A 15,938-nucleotide genomic window follows, 5' to 3' on the forward strand; every position below is an offset into this window, starting at 1 on the left:
GGAGGACCTTTTCTGCCCAGGAAGTCACTTTAGCTGGCCCTTCTTTGCAGCCCCACTTAACATAGGGGGTTACCTTTTGGTGTTTCCCAGAGACTAGGATCCATTGGAAGCTTAGGGCTGTAAGTGGCTTGTTTCTTTTTCTTTTCTGTTTCTCTTTAAAAAAAAAACTTATTTTTTAAAACTTTTGTTGTTGGAGGGGGTAATTAGGTTTTTTTTTTTTTTATCTATTAACGGAGGTACTGGGGATTGAACCCAGCACCTCGTGCAAGCTAGGCACACCCTCTACCACTGAGCTGCACCCTCCCCGCAGTGGTTTGTTTCTTTTCTCACAGTGACTCCACCTCATACGTCAGCAGCTTTGGTGGAAGTTAGCTGGGATGTGTGGATGGGGAAGTACCGATGGAACCACTTTGCCCATGACCCAGCCGAGTCTCTCTGCGTGCCTTTTGTGTTGTAGAGCAGGTGTTAGGAAAAAGTACCCTACATGAAAGTGAGGAGCCTGCTCTTAATGCATTTCATAGGCAGAGGCTGGCAAACTCCGACACTCAGGCAGCCACCTGGCCAGTGCCAACCAGCTTGGATTCCCCCTTTGCGTGAAGAATTTTTGCCTGGAATCAGCCATTTAACCTACTGATTGCCCTTCACTTACCCGATTCAGTGATAGCCTTCTGTCTCTCTTTGTCTCAAGTAAATCAACATCTCGGGTAAGAAAGAAATCTACTAAATCATCAAGCTGTTACTTTCCCCAGATCTCGAATTCAAGGCCAAGGGTGTTGCACTGTCATTGATATTACAAGAGAACCAAGGTTGTTGCTGTTGAAAATTCTTAGGGACAGAGCACAGTCTATCCAATACATATCCTCTTTTAAGAGACCCAAATCTGGAAAAGAAACAAGAAAAAAACGTACTCCAGTTGCTTCTAAAGCAGATAAATGATCGTCCATGAGACCTCATTTCAGAGCCACCTGATACCCTGTCTCAGCCCTTTTGCTTCAAGGGAGCTTTCTATTGTGTCACCATCAGTCAGTGGAGAAGATGTTGAAGTTTACCTGTGGGCGTGAACAAGTCTTCATCCCTTTCCCCAGCTGATTCGTGCCTCCTTCTTTAGGGACCTCTCAGACCAGAAGGTTTGCAGTAAGGAGCAGATGGATGGCTTGATGCCTGAGTTGTGTAACTGGCTTCCGGGGCCCAGAAGCTGGTGGTTCCGTTCTTCTGGCTCCATTCACATACTCTCTCCTCAGGGCAAGTTGTGACTTCTTAGATCCTCCACCCTCTACGAACCTCACTTGGCTCACCTTGGTCTGGTGTCACCCGGCGCTCCCTCCTGCCAATATTCCTTCCAAAAAGTCACTTGGCAGCACTCACAGGTAATCAGGACCCAGCTGTGTGTTCCCATAGGAGGTAGCAAGCTTTTCCAAGTTGAAGGAAAAGAATTCTTATTTGCTGTGCTTCCCAAGGAGAAGAAAGACTTGAAACCAAATAGGGTAATTGAGATGTCTGCCTAGTGATGCACTAGATACAGTGATGTCAGAGAGCATGAAGGTGGGGGGAAGGCATAGCCCAGTGGTGGAGTGCATGCCTAGCATGCACAAGGTCCTGGGTTCGATCCCCAGTCCTTCCATCAAATGAATAAATAAATAAACTGAATTACCTCCTCTACCCCTCACTCCCCCAAAAGAGCATGAAGGACAGAAGAAAGAGAGAGGGAAGACAAAGCTGGGCCTGCAGTTTTCATGAGGAACTTTTGCCAACCTAGCTGGGAAAAAAACTGATCCCTGCTAACAAAACAGGTGCAGGGTCCCTCCACCCCAGAGCAGCGATGGTCTCTGGAGTCTTGTCCCCAGTTCAGGACCCTTACGTGTTCCCACTTCATAAAAAAATTATATACAGGACAGGAGGGAGGCCTCCGGCTCACAGAAGCCCTCGCGGGAACCGTGCAGTACTTAGGGTCTTTTTCCTGTCCCTGAGCTGTCCCTCTCTCCTGCTCAAGCAGAGTGAGGGCTCAGAGGATGACCGAAGATGGGAGATTAAATCATGAATCTCCCTCTTGGAACATCATCCCAGGAGTCACAGTTTTGTGGATACTGGGTCATCTGTAGGTGTTCTGCTTTATTTTGTAGTTGATAATAAAGCCAGTGACACAGAACCAGAAAAAGCCTCTTTTCTGAAAAAGTTACCCTCAAACGGCCATCCTTATTACCAGCTCAGACCTTGAGCAGGATGCCCTTTGAGTAGCAGCAGGGCTGGCGTCCTCTCTGCGTGGCGTGGTCACCGATGCGTGTCTCCACGCTCAAGGCTTCAGCCAGGCTCTGCCTTAACTTAATGGACCTCTTGGCTAATTTGAGGGTAGAAGGGTTGCTAACCCCACCCTCATCCCCTTCCCCTGGGCTGTTTACCAGCCTAGACAGGGCCTTGTGAAAATTAGCAAAAGGTACCCTTTTCCAAAACCCTGTGAGGATGTGGTCCTGCGCCAGCAGTTGGTGAGTGGAGTCAGGGGACTGAGCTTCAGCCCCGCCGATGCCCCCAGCCTGGTGCTTTTGTGCAGTGCGCACACTGCCCACCCAGATGCAGCTGTCCTGCTCTTCTCGTGGGTTTCTCTTCTTTGGAAATGTTATCTAACGTGGAAACGTTTCCTTATCGGGCCCGATGCCATCTCTGGTCAGTCATGCCACTCACATTGGACTGATGAATCATACTTTCCTTGGGGTTTCTCGGTGCCTTGCAAAGGAAGGAAACTGAGGCAACACTGTTTTTCTGGTCAGTTTTTCCCCCAACGTGACCCAAGCCTCAGAAGACGCAGTGATGCTCTTTAACTTGGCAGTGGATTTGCTTTCCCTTTCTCAATTGAAGGAATGCTGGGCTAAGTCCGAATTACAGCCTCCTGGGCATTCAGCCCCATTCTAGCACAGGATCTAATCTTGCTGGGTTTCTCCTCTGTTCTCTCTCTCTCTTTCTCTTTTGCCCCCAAAATAGTTACTGAGTGGTCTTTCAGGTTTCCCTACCCGTCTTGGAATAAGAGAAATCCTCTTCGATTCCCCTGGATTAAGTCAAAGCTGAGGGCTAGCAGTCAGTGCTTTTCCAAGAATTCCTAGCACATTCTTCCTTCTTAGACCAGGACACCACTGGGGAGCTGTGGCCAGACTCTCACTGGGTGAGTGGAGGAAGCCCGTCTGCCTCCAGTGACCCCGCATTACTGCTTTACAGGAAGCTCGGCCCCCGTCAGTGATGCTGTGCCCCCAGCTCTCTCAGATTCTCACTTCACCCTGGAAAGGTGCAGAGGAGAGGAGAGTTCCGAATTCATCAGCTCCCAGTCATCAGCCTGGGAACCATCAAGTTTAAGTGCAACACCCAAGAAGATCAGCGATCCCAGACATACGATTCCTCTTATCCAGTCTATGGGCACTATGCCAAAACCCAGTCAGTGCCTCTAATGTCCTGTGCAGTGGGGATGCAAGGTCATTGCCACAGTTCTGGAGAGAGCTGTCCAAAGTCAGTCCTTCTAACTCGTTACCCACAGCCAGACTGGTTTTTTTTCCCCCTTGACCTTTTCTTGCAGTGACTTTCAAACCAACCCTGGTCTGTGGTAGGGTCTTCTTTCCATGGGACAATGGAACAGAAGATGACTTTGGGGTTCAAGGAATCCTACAGGAGGAATGTCTGGCTACAGATGGCTATGGATTCTAGCGGATCCAAAATGGCCACTAAGGATCTTGCTGGTGGGCAGCTGGTTGCATGGGGTGGGTGGGGGTGACAAGAGGGAGGGGTATCTTGTTAATTCAAAGCACAAAAAATGGAAGCCACAAATCTTGAATTAACAAAGTCTGACTTATCTGATATTTTTATTGAGGAATAATAGGGTATCTACTTGCTGCAAAAGATACAGACTTTGAAATAAACTAATATCAGATGAAGCAAGTCTTGGTGTGGGCGTGTTCTGGTCCCCTGATGTACTTCCCCTCCTGTTCCCCACCACCCCCATCTCCCCCCCATCCCCACCCCTGCCCGCGCGTGATACCGGTTCCCAGCTGGCCGGTGTTCCGTGAGCGTGTCTCTGCCGTGTACTAACCCTGGTTTTTCCCTCTCTGCCAGTACACCTCTAAGTTACTGTCTTGCAAGGTGACTTCCGAGGTACTTTTCCACTTGTTTGTCTTGGTCTGCTGCATGCCTGACCCAGGTGCATGCTGTCGTGGTTTGCCGTTTCCTGGTGGGCTTTTCGAAAACTTCCTGCCTTTTCTGAATGGGGTGATCACCTTGAAATGTTGGGGTCCGTGCAGCTGTGATAGGCGCGGCTGGGCTCGGCTGTGCTGTGTGCTGGGGTCGGAGAAGACCTCGTCCTGCCTGTGGACCTGGAAGATGTCTGGACAAGAGGGCACAACCGATGGGCTCCTTGGATTTTCTTTCATTTCTTCAGGCACTGATGTAGCAAGTCTATTCTGGTCTTATTAGAAAACAATGCAGCTCAGTCCTCCGTTCACATTAACACCAACCCAGAGAGCTCCATGCCATCGCTTTAGGATAAGTTATTCCAACTGTGAACCAACCCAGTTCTCCCTCCCTGCCATCTTTAAACCTGTCTTTTTGTTCTGGAGCATCTTTAAGCATTGAATTTCCCCCAGAGCCTCCACAACTTCCTTTTACACAGATTTCACAAATCCGTGCTACGAAAAAGCATGGTATTTTTTTAATCTTTCCCATTTTTTCACATACATATTTACTGTTTATATGCCATGAGAAAGCATAATGGTTTTCATATTTTAAATTTCTATAGTATCATATTCTTTTTATTTTAAAAGAATTATTTCAGATGCCCAGAATTGTAGAGAATCTATGTTCATTCGCCTGGTTAACAATTTATTGAGGACCTGCTACACATTGGGTTCTTTTCTAGGTTCTGAGAATACAGCAGTCAGTGGAACAAAGTCCCTAATGCCGTGGGGCTGGCATTCCAACGTGCCACATATGACAGAGGGAAATATCAAAGCCCACCTAAGCCAGCTTTGTCCATTCTTATTGTTTCATAATATTTGCTTAATATTTTAGAAAGAAATTAATAATGCAAGTACCATTCGAGCCCTCTTGTTACTTCTCCCAGTTCCCAGATCTCTCTCTCCTGAGAGGTAACTGTTCTGGAGTTAGGTGTTCATTGTTTCTGTGCATGTGTTTATCCTTCCACAGGTATATCTGTAGACATAAATAATATCATATGGTTTTGCATGTTTTAAAACTTTCTATACATATATTACATTGTAGTGTCCTGTGCTCTTTATTCTGTCTGCATTGTTTTTAGATTTGTCCATGTTGATCCTTATGGCTCTAGTCCACTCATTTTAACTGCTGTATAGTATTCCACTGGATGAATAGATAGACATCTATCTATTCATCTCTCTAGTGATGGAAATGTAGGTTGTATCTCTTTTTTTTTTTTTTGCCATTACAAACAATGATGCAATGAATGGTATTGTACACAGCTCTCTGGGTAACCATTGGAAGAATGTCTCTAAATATACCTAGGAGTGAAAATACTGGTTACAGGGCTCATCCACCCTCCCATTCACTGCCTATTGCATGCTCTTCTTCAAATTGGTTGTGCTAACCTATAACACAATATAGGTTTTACATCTCCATATTTAGCAGAATAATTATCATTAACTGTAGGTGTGAGCTGATGACTATCAGTCAGTAATTTTTCTTTCACAAGATGTGAAATGAATATTCAGGCCTTTCATCATTACATGACCTTCCTCAGTGTCTAATTGTGATTCTCCTCGAGGGAATGTCAGATGAAGAATTAGACCCTAAACCCACATCTCTTTGAGTCAACGTTAAGATTGATGACAGTCTGGTCAAATACATCCCAGGAAGATAAAACTGGGCCCTGTCTGTCTTTAGTTGAAGAGATGGGGGGTAGAATATTAACATAAATAGTATTTAACATATCTGTCTTTTGTTGCACACCCCCAAATAAAATTGTCTCAGTTGATTGCTGCTCAAAGCGAGTCACTTGAACTCCCTAAGCATTAGAGAGAAAAATTGATTTTAGAGGGTGTTCAGAGAGAATTGATACCCTCACCCCAGCCCTGACCAGACCTAAATCTGAATTAATTTTTGAAAACGATAAAACCTTAAATCAGGTCTTTCTATTATTTTTTGTTTTTTGTTTTTCTGTCTCTGTTTCTATGCAAAGAGTGCTTATTGCTGCTTCTGATGCTTCTTCCTCCAAACTCCTTCCAACCACTGGGCAGCAGTGGCGCCTGGTGGCCCAGGGTACAGACACCGCACCCAGAGTTCTGGGTTTGGATGGTAGCCTTTCCTCTTACTTGCAGACGTCCGTCAGGTTGCTTCAACCTCCCTGGGCGTCAGTTTCTTCACAGGTGAAACGCGAGTAACAACAGTATGAATCCCCCAGGACAGGAGTGAGGATTGTAACAGTAGCTGGTTCCTGGTACCTGGGATGTAAGTGTTTCCTATTATCAGAGCTCCAGAGGCAAGTACTTTTTTGGCCCAGAAAGGAAAGGAATGGGCTTTAGGAAGTAAAGTTCATATGTAGAAATAAAACTAACAGGAGCTCTAGATTTGCTGGAGGTTTATAGGCACGCACACACACACATGCACACACACAAATAGTGCTCTGAGTAAATTACAAAACAGATACTCACCCGGATACCTTCCCCGAGGACTTGGCTTTTGCATCTTCAAAAAGCCAGTTGTGGGCTGGCTTCATCGCTGAGCAGGTCCTAGATCATAAGCCTTGCAGACCAGACAGTTTCACAGCAAGGTCACTGGCTATTTTAATAATGATATACTTATTATCTTACCTAGGCCTTGACTAGAGGCCTTAGATTTCATCAGAAATTCGGGATCATGTAGTGGCATGTAAATTAGGGGAATACAGTTAGAAAAGAGGGCTTTTTATTGGTATACATGAATTATTTGGGCTGCAACAAATAGATGTTCAAACCCAAGCTTTGCCAAATGTTTCCATCATTATAAATATCATTTCTCTGCCCATTCCACTCTTGTGACTAAACTCCACGAGGAAAGAGATTATTCTATCCTTAATGTGAAGACTCTTGGTAGGAACCCGATAAATATCCGGAAGATGCACGGATAGCTGGACTGAAACGGGTTCCCGAAGAACAGAGTAAATTAAATTTATTCAGGATGATTGAGAAATAAAATGGGGCTTAAATAACAAGAAGAAAAGCATCTGAGATGGAAGAGGACTATTTTTTTCAGAACCTTAGGTTTATTTTTAGCTTTTATGTAAACCATTCAGTTTGTATCTGCAAGGCAAGCATAGGACCATTTTACACAGTGAGGAGCTCCTTATAAAAATGCCTTATGTTTGGTAGTTTGTAAAGCTCCATCACATGATGATAGGAATACGTAGTTGTTGTTTAAGAACTTGTTGCACCCTGGGAACTATGCCAAATGCTTTACGTACATTATTCTCAGACCAACTCGGCACTGTGGTTTTTATCATTCCCATTTTACATATAAGGAAACTGAGGCCCAGGAGTCATAGTCTTTCCCCAGGTCACGTGGTTACCAGGATTTAAACTTAGACCTGCCTGGACTTCAGAGTCTGCACTGCCTCCTGAGAAAAGTCTGTGACGTAGGGCAGGTGCTGTATCCATTTTACAGATAAGGAAAGTTGAGACCCAAGATGCCATGAACAGCAGCAACCTGTTCCAGGCACAGAGCTGGAAATAAAGCTCAGGGCTTCCAATTCTAGCCCCGCACTGCCTCCCGGTACCATGTTACCACACAGTGACCAGAGGACTCCTCTATGTATCAGACTTGCAGTCTTGCTTTCCTCCTACTGACTTCTTATTCTTAGATGTAGGGTGAGTGGCCATGATACGTTTACACACAAAACACGTTAGGGCATGGCTTCATGATGAACGTTCCTTTGGGAGACTGACTGAGTTGTGTCCTGCATGTCCGATCCAGCCGTCCCGGCTAGGAGGACTGAGAAAGTCTTCCCCCCGGAAAGCACACTGAAGCCTGGGGAAGTCCATTCACTTGTCAGAGATGCAGAGAAGCAAGCTGAGATGCCCCTCTCTCCCCAACACACACACACCTTTAATCTACCCAGAATTTGCTTATGACTGGGCTCCCATCACTGCCTGGAAACCTGCATCTCCTTGCTTCTCTAGTGCTGCTAGCATCTCTGTCCCTTGCCCAAATGAGATTGTTCTCAGAATAAGCAAAGTCTTCACCACGTACTGGTTGGATAACCAACCAGCATTGGCCCTGCTGGACTTTTCTTTAAAATCAGAAGCTGCACGTCCTAAGCTAATGCCAGAGTCATTTAATTGGTTGGCCTGCACGGGCTTGCTTTTGGTGCAGTACCATGAAATTGAGCACTGTGTTGGCCACCTAAATGTCATTCATCTGGCTGTCATCTTGTTCAAACTAAAGCTGGATCTGACCGGCTGAAGGTCCCCCTCCGGAGATCACAGACTCATCTAGGGAGCCCAAGAGGGAGGGACCCTCCCCCGGATGGTGGGGAGCCTGTTTGTCCTCGATGCTGTTGCCTTTCATTTCTGCCGTTAGCACCTGTGGCCCTGAGGTTACATCAGAACGCTCAGATGGCTTTTTGTTGTCCTGAGAAAGTTTTTTTTCACTGAATTCATCTTTCGAGAATTATACCCGAGTAGACTTTTGTGATATGAGTATGAACAACAGCTTAGGTAGGTCCACAAAACTTGATGGAATGAACCCACACTGGTCCAGTGGTTTGGAATTACTTTCTGGTCTTCTTGTTGATGAAGAGACTAAGACCAGCCATAGCTGTGCTGTCCAATGTGGTAGCCACTAGTTCCCTTAAGGAAGCTGGAATTAAGATGACTTGAAATCAAATACCTCGTTTCTCAGCCACACTAGACGTATTCCAAGTGGTCAGCTAGCCACAAGCGGCTGCCATGTTGGATAGCGCAGATACAGACCACTTCCACCAGATCGCACTGATCTGTAGCGTGTAGAGGTCCGCTTTGTTATCTAAAAACTCAATGCAGGGTCAAGTCTGGTTCAGAGAAGCTTGCAGAACATTTCAGGAAAATTAAATATTGAAAACGATGGGTCAAAAAGCAAGTGAACTTTGGCTCTGAGATGAATCCCACACTCCCACCCTTTTATTTTCTTGTCTCTCCTACCTCCCCATCCTACCAGACACTTGACCACTTTCCCCTCTCATTAGATGTTGCTGAGAGAGAGAAGGGAGGAAGGACACGGAGAAGATGGCTTGTGTACGTTTCCTAACATCCACGAACCCTGAGTAACTGTTTGCCCTCTCTCTTCAGGTCCTTGAGGCCACACGGGTTAATCGAAGGAAGAGCGCCCTGGCCTTGCGCTGGGAGGCAGGGATCTATGCCAACCAAGAGGAAGAGGACAATGAATAATCAACTTTCTTCCACCCAGGAAGCTTCTTTGGTGCTTGGGTTACCAAGAAACCAAGAAATCAACACATCAAAGCATTTTAATAGGATATTTATTAAAGTGCAAACAAACTCAGCAATCCTTATGTAGAACAGAAGCCGCGATGTACAATGATGCAAAATAAAGTGAAAAAGAAGTCCACCCATCAAACTCGAGCTCCCAAGAGTCAAAAGAGAAAGGTTTGTGACTCAAAGGATCACCTGGGTTGGGTCCAATCCGCAGTTGATCCGAAAGGACAAAGAAGTTACAAGCAAATCAGCACGGTTGCTACAGGCAGAACGGAGACCAGCCTAGCTGGGTGATGGGGGAGAACAGCGGTGGGGCGGCCACTGGGAGAGCCGCAGAGCTGGTGCCGGCCGCCCGCACGGGCTGTTGCCCTGCGCCCGCACTGGCTTCCCACCCTCCACGGCATCAGCGGTGCTGGGCTGACTCCGTTTGCTCCAGCAGCCGTAAAACGAATAATGTTTCTCTCTCTGCCCAGAAGAGGCCGTCGTGATTCCACGTCTCTTCCATCTCATTGTTTTTAATTGGGAATAATTCACCATCACCACCTATATTTTGAAGACAATTATTTCTTCCTGTTGGAAACACCATCAGCTCTCCATGAGGAGGTTGAGGTAGGGGGAAGAAAGCCAAACCAAATGGGTTCTTTTAGCTTTAGGATCTTGTCTGCTTCTGAGATGGACTGATCTGCCGTTTATGAGAACACATTTTCACAATTCTGTTTCTTCATATGAAAACTGTATTTAGCGGGCAACAAGTATTTTTTATGCTGGGATGGGGGAATATATCCATGTATAAAACCTGTACACATTGAACAGCTTGGTTCAAGAGGGCAGGGGTATTTTTAGAGTGGCAATAATTGCAAAAAGGGTGAACTCTACCTACACGAGGTAGATGACAAGAAATAAAAAGGTGTTTATAACTATATTTTATATATAAAGTGGACCCTTGAGGGAGGAGGAAGAATGATAGCTTATTTTGGATCAATCAGAAAGGAAACAGTAAAGAAAGGTCATGAAAGGTAGAGAGAGAAGAAGGAAGAGAGAAAAAGGGGGGGAAATAAATAAAGGAAGGAAGAGATACTATTTTTGCTGAGTAACCAGTGTTTTTCAGGATGATACAGAGAAAAATATAGAATAGAAACTTAAGTGCAGGCTTAGGATCAGCTACAACCCTAAAGATGGTGTGTGTGTGTACGTGTGAGTGCACACAAGCCTTTGCGTGTTTGTGTAAAGCATGTGTGTGCTCACGAGTAAGAGTGTGTGTGTGAGGATTAAAATTCCAGAATGATCACGGAACAAGGGTGTTCACTGATTTCCTCCAAAGCTGTTTGCCAGCATCAGGAGTGAGTGAGAATTTCTTTTTTATGGAAAGGACATAGAGGCTCCAAGCTGATGCAGCGTTTGTGATATTAAATTGACCTAACATGGTGTTTGCATGAGTCACGGTGGCAAAGTTTTGTAATTTGACATTCAGGAAAGGATCATATTTATTCTCCTGCTTTGTATTCGTGCTTAGGACACGTAAGCAAGGATGCCAGCTTCACTCTTTCTGTCATTTGAAGCAATATGATAAGGGCATTCGTAATTGAATGCTCTCTCAATTTCTGGATGAGAAATTTTCAATTCTGACTGTGAGAAAAAAAAAACAAACTGACCAGCCTTCTTTTTTTCCTCCCTGACTTTGTTTTAAAACTATGATTTATTTTTTAAAAAAGCAATAAGTAAGTCAGACCTCACTAAAATTCATTTTTGTTTTTGTATTATGTCATAAGCACTAATATGTTATTCTGACAAGTAGCAATTACACAAGATTTGTATGTAGGTATCATGCACATTATCTTTGCTTTTTTTTTTTTTTTAACTAGCCTAGTGTCAACTTTAGGGGAAAGTTTATTCACAAACAAGTGGTGGGCACAAAGTCAAAATGGAGCTGTCTGGTAACTTACAAGGATCCTTTAAAACTGCCAAGGGAACCTGCAGTTTGAAGCCAGATTCCACAGATGGGTAACTGGCACCATCTCTGTATGGCTCATTCTCCTGCACGTTCGGAACGAATAGTCAACAAAATGTGCTGGCCCCTGAGGGTACCAAACCGATAAGATCCCTGCTGTTAGGAATTCATTCTCAAGTGGGAGGGGCTGGCATGGAGACAAATATCCCCAGGAAAATGAGATCTGTGTTAGAGCAGGCATCCTGACGGGTGAAATGGGGGTACCGGGAAGGGACGCTTGGCCTGTGGATTTCCAGCGTTCCCAAGGCAGGCACAGGAGTGAAGACAGATAGGGTGGCAGCTTCATGTGGTCCAGGGGCACAGGGGCAGCCAGGATGCCTGGAGAGCAGAATGGTCCTGTGGGTCGCACAAAAAATGAAACAGGCTTCACGGCTTCCGGAGTAACCCTGGATCTGGTAGGGACCGTAGACTTGATACAGACAATCTCCCCATAAGTTTTGGTTCTGTTTCAAAGGAAACTGTATACCCATTTGAGAAGAGCATGAGCAGATGGGAGAAAAAAAAAAAAGCCCATACAATTCATGGGATCGCTTTAGAGGCAGTTAGATTGGTCTTTGACTTCGGTTGACTGACCCAGACACACTTATTACCTAGAGCCATAGAGCCGGGATCCTTGGGTCCGTGCTGCAGGTAGGCAGCAGGCGCAGTGCTTCCGTGCCCCTCCCACAGCCACAAAGCCGTGTAACTGTGGCCCCAACATCTCCACCCTTTCCTCACTCCCTTCTGCTGCCTTCTGATGACTGCAGTCAGTTTCCTGTTCCACTCACTTAGAATCCTATTAAAATGTAAATTACAGTTCCCTTGGAAGAGCCAGATTTTCTCTGCGCGCCTGAGTTTTTGTACTCCTTCGAGAAACATTGGGCCACGGCTTTGTACATAAGCGCCGTGCTAGGCTCTGGGATCCCAGGTGAACCCTTCCCCTTTGTGAAGACGCCGCAGACCAGACCCGCGGAGGAAAGTCACACCTGCTTAACCCATCGAGAAGAGGCTTGTCCAAAACCCAGCCTCTGACCCTCATCCCCGCCAAGCAGCACGCAAGCTTGTTAATCTCAGCTAGAACAAATGTTTAGATTCTGTAGATGTCAAAAGCTTTCCTGAAAGAATTCCGTTCCACCGTGTTTAGAGATGTTCACTTTCCTCCAGAACTGATTAACTACTGACATTCCTTGGCTTTCTCGTCCAGAAATTATGGAAAACAGGGTCTGTCAGTGGCAGGAGGCTGGGCTGTGTCCTACATGAAGGACACAGTGCAGTGTCCTTGCCTCTTCACACTTGTGCATGCGCTCCACCCTAGACAATGACATATAAGCCGTATGTAGATCACTGTCCACAGATACACACAACACACACAAACACACACACACACAGCATTACAAGGGACACTCAAACAGTGTTGACTCTTGTCTCTGAAGACAGATAAACCTTTTTTTCCAACTAAAGAATGGATGTAATTAAGCTATGTATTGAAAAAAACAAATAGCCTAAGTGTTTAGCGATGGTGAATATATCCAGTTTTAGTGACAGAATCAATTTCTTGAATTTTAAGCATTCAGTGAGTGAGCTGCCAATTTTTGATTTTGTGTTGCTCTCGACCCAAATGACTTTTTTTTTTCTTTTTCAGAGGAGGAGGGGGGAAAAGCAGCAATACTGTGTTTGAAAATTATACTCTGTATCTGGCTCTCCTGTATATGTTAACCACTTAAATGTTACTATCCTGCTTCGGTTTTATAGTGATTGTGAGGCATTCAACGCAAGTATACAATTATTTTCTCATTAAAACCCAGTGTGTGTTGTGTTTTTATAAACGATGGCTGCTTGTTTGACTGCCGGGGGAGTTTGGGTGACTGGGCAGCCCAGGGGTGGCAAGCCTGCACTCTTGCCTCTAATTCCGTGGCGGCGGCATCTGTTTCTTGAACATTTGGAACCAAGGAAGCAAGACGAGCTGGTGGTGCACCCCGGTAACAGGCTGTTCCCAGTGCTCCCTTTGCAAGGTTGTCTCCAGCTGCCCTGGCTGGGGTCCATACTCAGCCACTCCCATCTATCCCATAGCCTAACCCCGGCACTAACTCGCACCCAGACCTCCTGTTTCCTGCTCTTCCTGGGGTCTCCTTTCCAGCTGCCTCTTTGTCCATCTCTTCCCACTTCTACAACTTCTTCCAACCTTCCCCCATCCCACACCTCCCAAGATTTCCAGCCGTCTCCTCCCGTTCTGGGCAGCTGGGGGCTTCCCTCTGGCATCTTCCAACCTCTCTAGGGTGAGAAAGCTGAATTTTGAGGGCAGGGGGTTGACAGGCCCCTTTGAAAATGTGATCCAACTCTAACAGACAACATTTATGATGCATTGAGAATGGACGGGCACTTGGCATCTTTCCATGAACGTCTTCTGTTTGTTTCTTACAACACCTCCATGAGCTATACTTGGTTTTGTTTTGTTTTTAATGCAATTTATTTTTAATTTATTTATTTTTAAATTATTTTATTTTTAAAAATTTTGGGCGGGGTGGTAATTAGGTAGATTTATTTATTTTTAGAGGAAGTACTGGGGCTTGAACCCAGGACCTCATGCATGCTAAGCATGCGCTCTAGCACTTGAGCTATACCCTCCCCCCTCCCAACAGTTTTGATCACCATTTCATATGTCAGGATAATGCCGCCACATAGCTCATGAATAGTAGCACCTGAATTTGAACCTGGGCATCCTGACTCAAGCATCGCTCTTACCCAGTCTTCCCACAGAGACGCACACCGGCACTTCACATGCAAGGCCCGGTAGACCTGGTGATGTGTGGGGGTCCAGGTGACCTTAGACACCTGTTCCCACCGTGCTGTCCAGGAAGACGGCTCTGGTGGGCCAAGGCCAAGGCTGTGATAGGGGCTGAAGTCTTGGGGGAGAGCAGGGTTTTGGTGGCTGCAGCAAAAGAAGTTTATTTGAAAAAACTCCCTCTGGGCTCTTTCCTTTGGGATCAGCTCTCCCAGGAGATGGGGGGAGGAGACGGCCCGGGCATCCCTGTTGCCAGAAAGGAACTAAAAGTGCAAACGGGGTGATGAAAGTGTGCTGAAATTAAATGCCGGTGTTAATTGTACAATTTCATAATTACTGAAAATCATTCAATTGTACACTTAGAAATGAGTAACTTTTTTAGCATGTAAATTATACCACAATTAAAGGGATAGGGGACTAAGAGTCCAGGGAAAGGAACCAAAGAGGCCACACAGCTTGCGAGGAACGAGAGGAGTCTTTGGGGCCAACGTTCAGCCCCCAGGTCAGCAGCTAATAAGGAAGGAAGCTCTCTGCCCTTGGGGTCCCCCCTAAACAGGAGCAGTAGTGTGATGGCTGTGGATTCAGTGTCCTGGTCCTCTTCCCATCCATCATTGCCAGCACCTGGGGGCATCAGGCAGCGCCAGGTGAGCCACGGTACCCAGGACCGAGGTTGGGTGGGCGGGGCTGGGCTGGGCACGCAGGCTGTGCAACGCAAGGGAGCGGGGTGCCTGATATGGTCGGAATTTGGGGGTGATTCTTACTGAGGAGGCCTTTCCTGAAAACCCACCAATGTGAGGGATTAGCCTCTAAGGGGCCGAGGGCAGGGAGGCAGAGCGTCAGTGGGGAGCTGGCGGGCGCCCATGACCACTACCCCTGGCTCGTCTCCCCTGCTTCACGGGCGGGGAAGAGACTGATGTGGGCCCGTGAGGCCACCAGGTTACTTGGTAGCCATGCCCCTTTGAGTGATGGGCTCCTTGGACCGCAAGAGGGTGTCTCCCTGCCCGCAACCCACACAAGACTCAGACCCGGGCTGCTCGGGGCACAGAGAACGAATGGGGCATCCAAAGGAAGAATTCAAAAGGTTTTCTTTGGTTTTCATTTGTTTGTATTATGAGGGGGAGGTAATTAGGTTTATTAATTTATTTCTATTTGGAGGAGGTACTGGGGATCGAACCCAGGACCTCGTGCATGCTGAGCATGCGCTCTACCACTGGGGCTATACCCCCCCCCCCCCAGCAGTTTTAAATATGCGAGATGACAAGACAAAGCACGAGGCCTCTGGAAGGATCTGCAGGTGACCCTCTGGCAGTTTCTGATTGTTACCCAGATGCTTTCTCAGAAACGAAATGTTTGCAGGATGCAGATTTTTTTTCCTTAATTCCACCAAAATATAATCATCTCAGTGTCAGTTAACCTTGATGGGAGAATTACCCAGAAGCTTTATTCTATGTCTACCTCAACTGGAGTGGATCCGCTGGTCCCCTAAGAGAAGCAAAATCACGCATCTCTCTTCCCCTTCTTTGGCGTTTCCCTGCCCCCCCCCCCCCCCCCCCCCCCGGTTCAGACAACAGTCTGCCTCTGCCGTGGTCTGCAGCTGATGACCGTGGCTGGCCTCTGAGGATTGCTGATTTGTCAAAATCTGGGTGGACCTCTGCATCACCTGAAGGGCTTGTGAAACAGAGACGCGGGCCCACACCCAGCGTTTCTGATTCAGAACGAC

General features: G+C 46.4%; 1 protein-coding gene across 7 annotated transcripts in view; it reads left to right on the forward strand.

Annotated features, from left to right (window-relative positions):
- The window catches only part of PALM2AKAP2 (PALM2 and AKAP2 fusion), a 418,898-nt gene extending 405,662 nt beyond the window's left edge, over positions 1–13,236 (forward strand). For all 7 annotated transcript variants that reach the window (XM_072959888.1, XM_072959891.1, XM_031677399.2 and 4 more), the window contains one exon: positions 9,306–13,236. In XM_072959888.1, coding sequence (XP_072815989.1) covers positions 9,306–9,404 — 99 coding nt within the window. In that variant the 3' untranslated portion in view covers positions 9,405–13,236. The remainder of the gene's footprint in view (positions 1–9,305) is intronic.
- The last annotated feature ends 2,702 nt before the right edge of the window (positions 13,237–15,938 follow it).

The sequence above is a fragment of the Vicugna pacos genome, chromosome 4 (genome assembly GCF_048564905.1).
Source record: "Vicugna pacos chromosome 4, VicPac4, whole genome shotgun sequence".
In the NCBI taxonomy this organism is placed as follows: Eukaryota; Metazoa; Chordata; class Mammalia; order Artiodactyla; family Camelidae; genus Vicugna; species Vicugna pacos.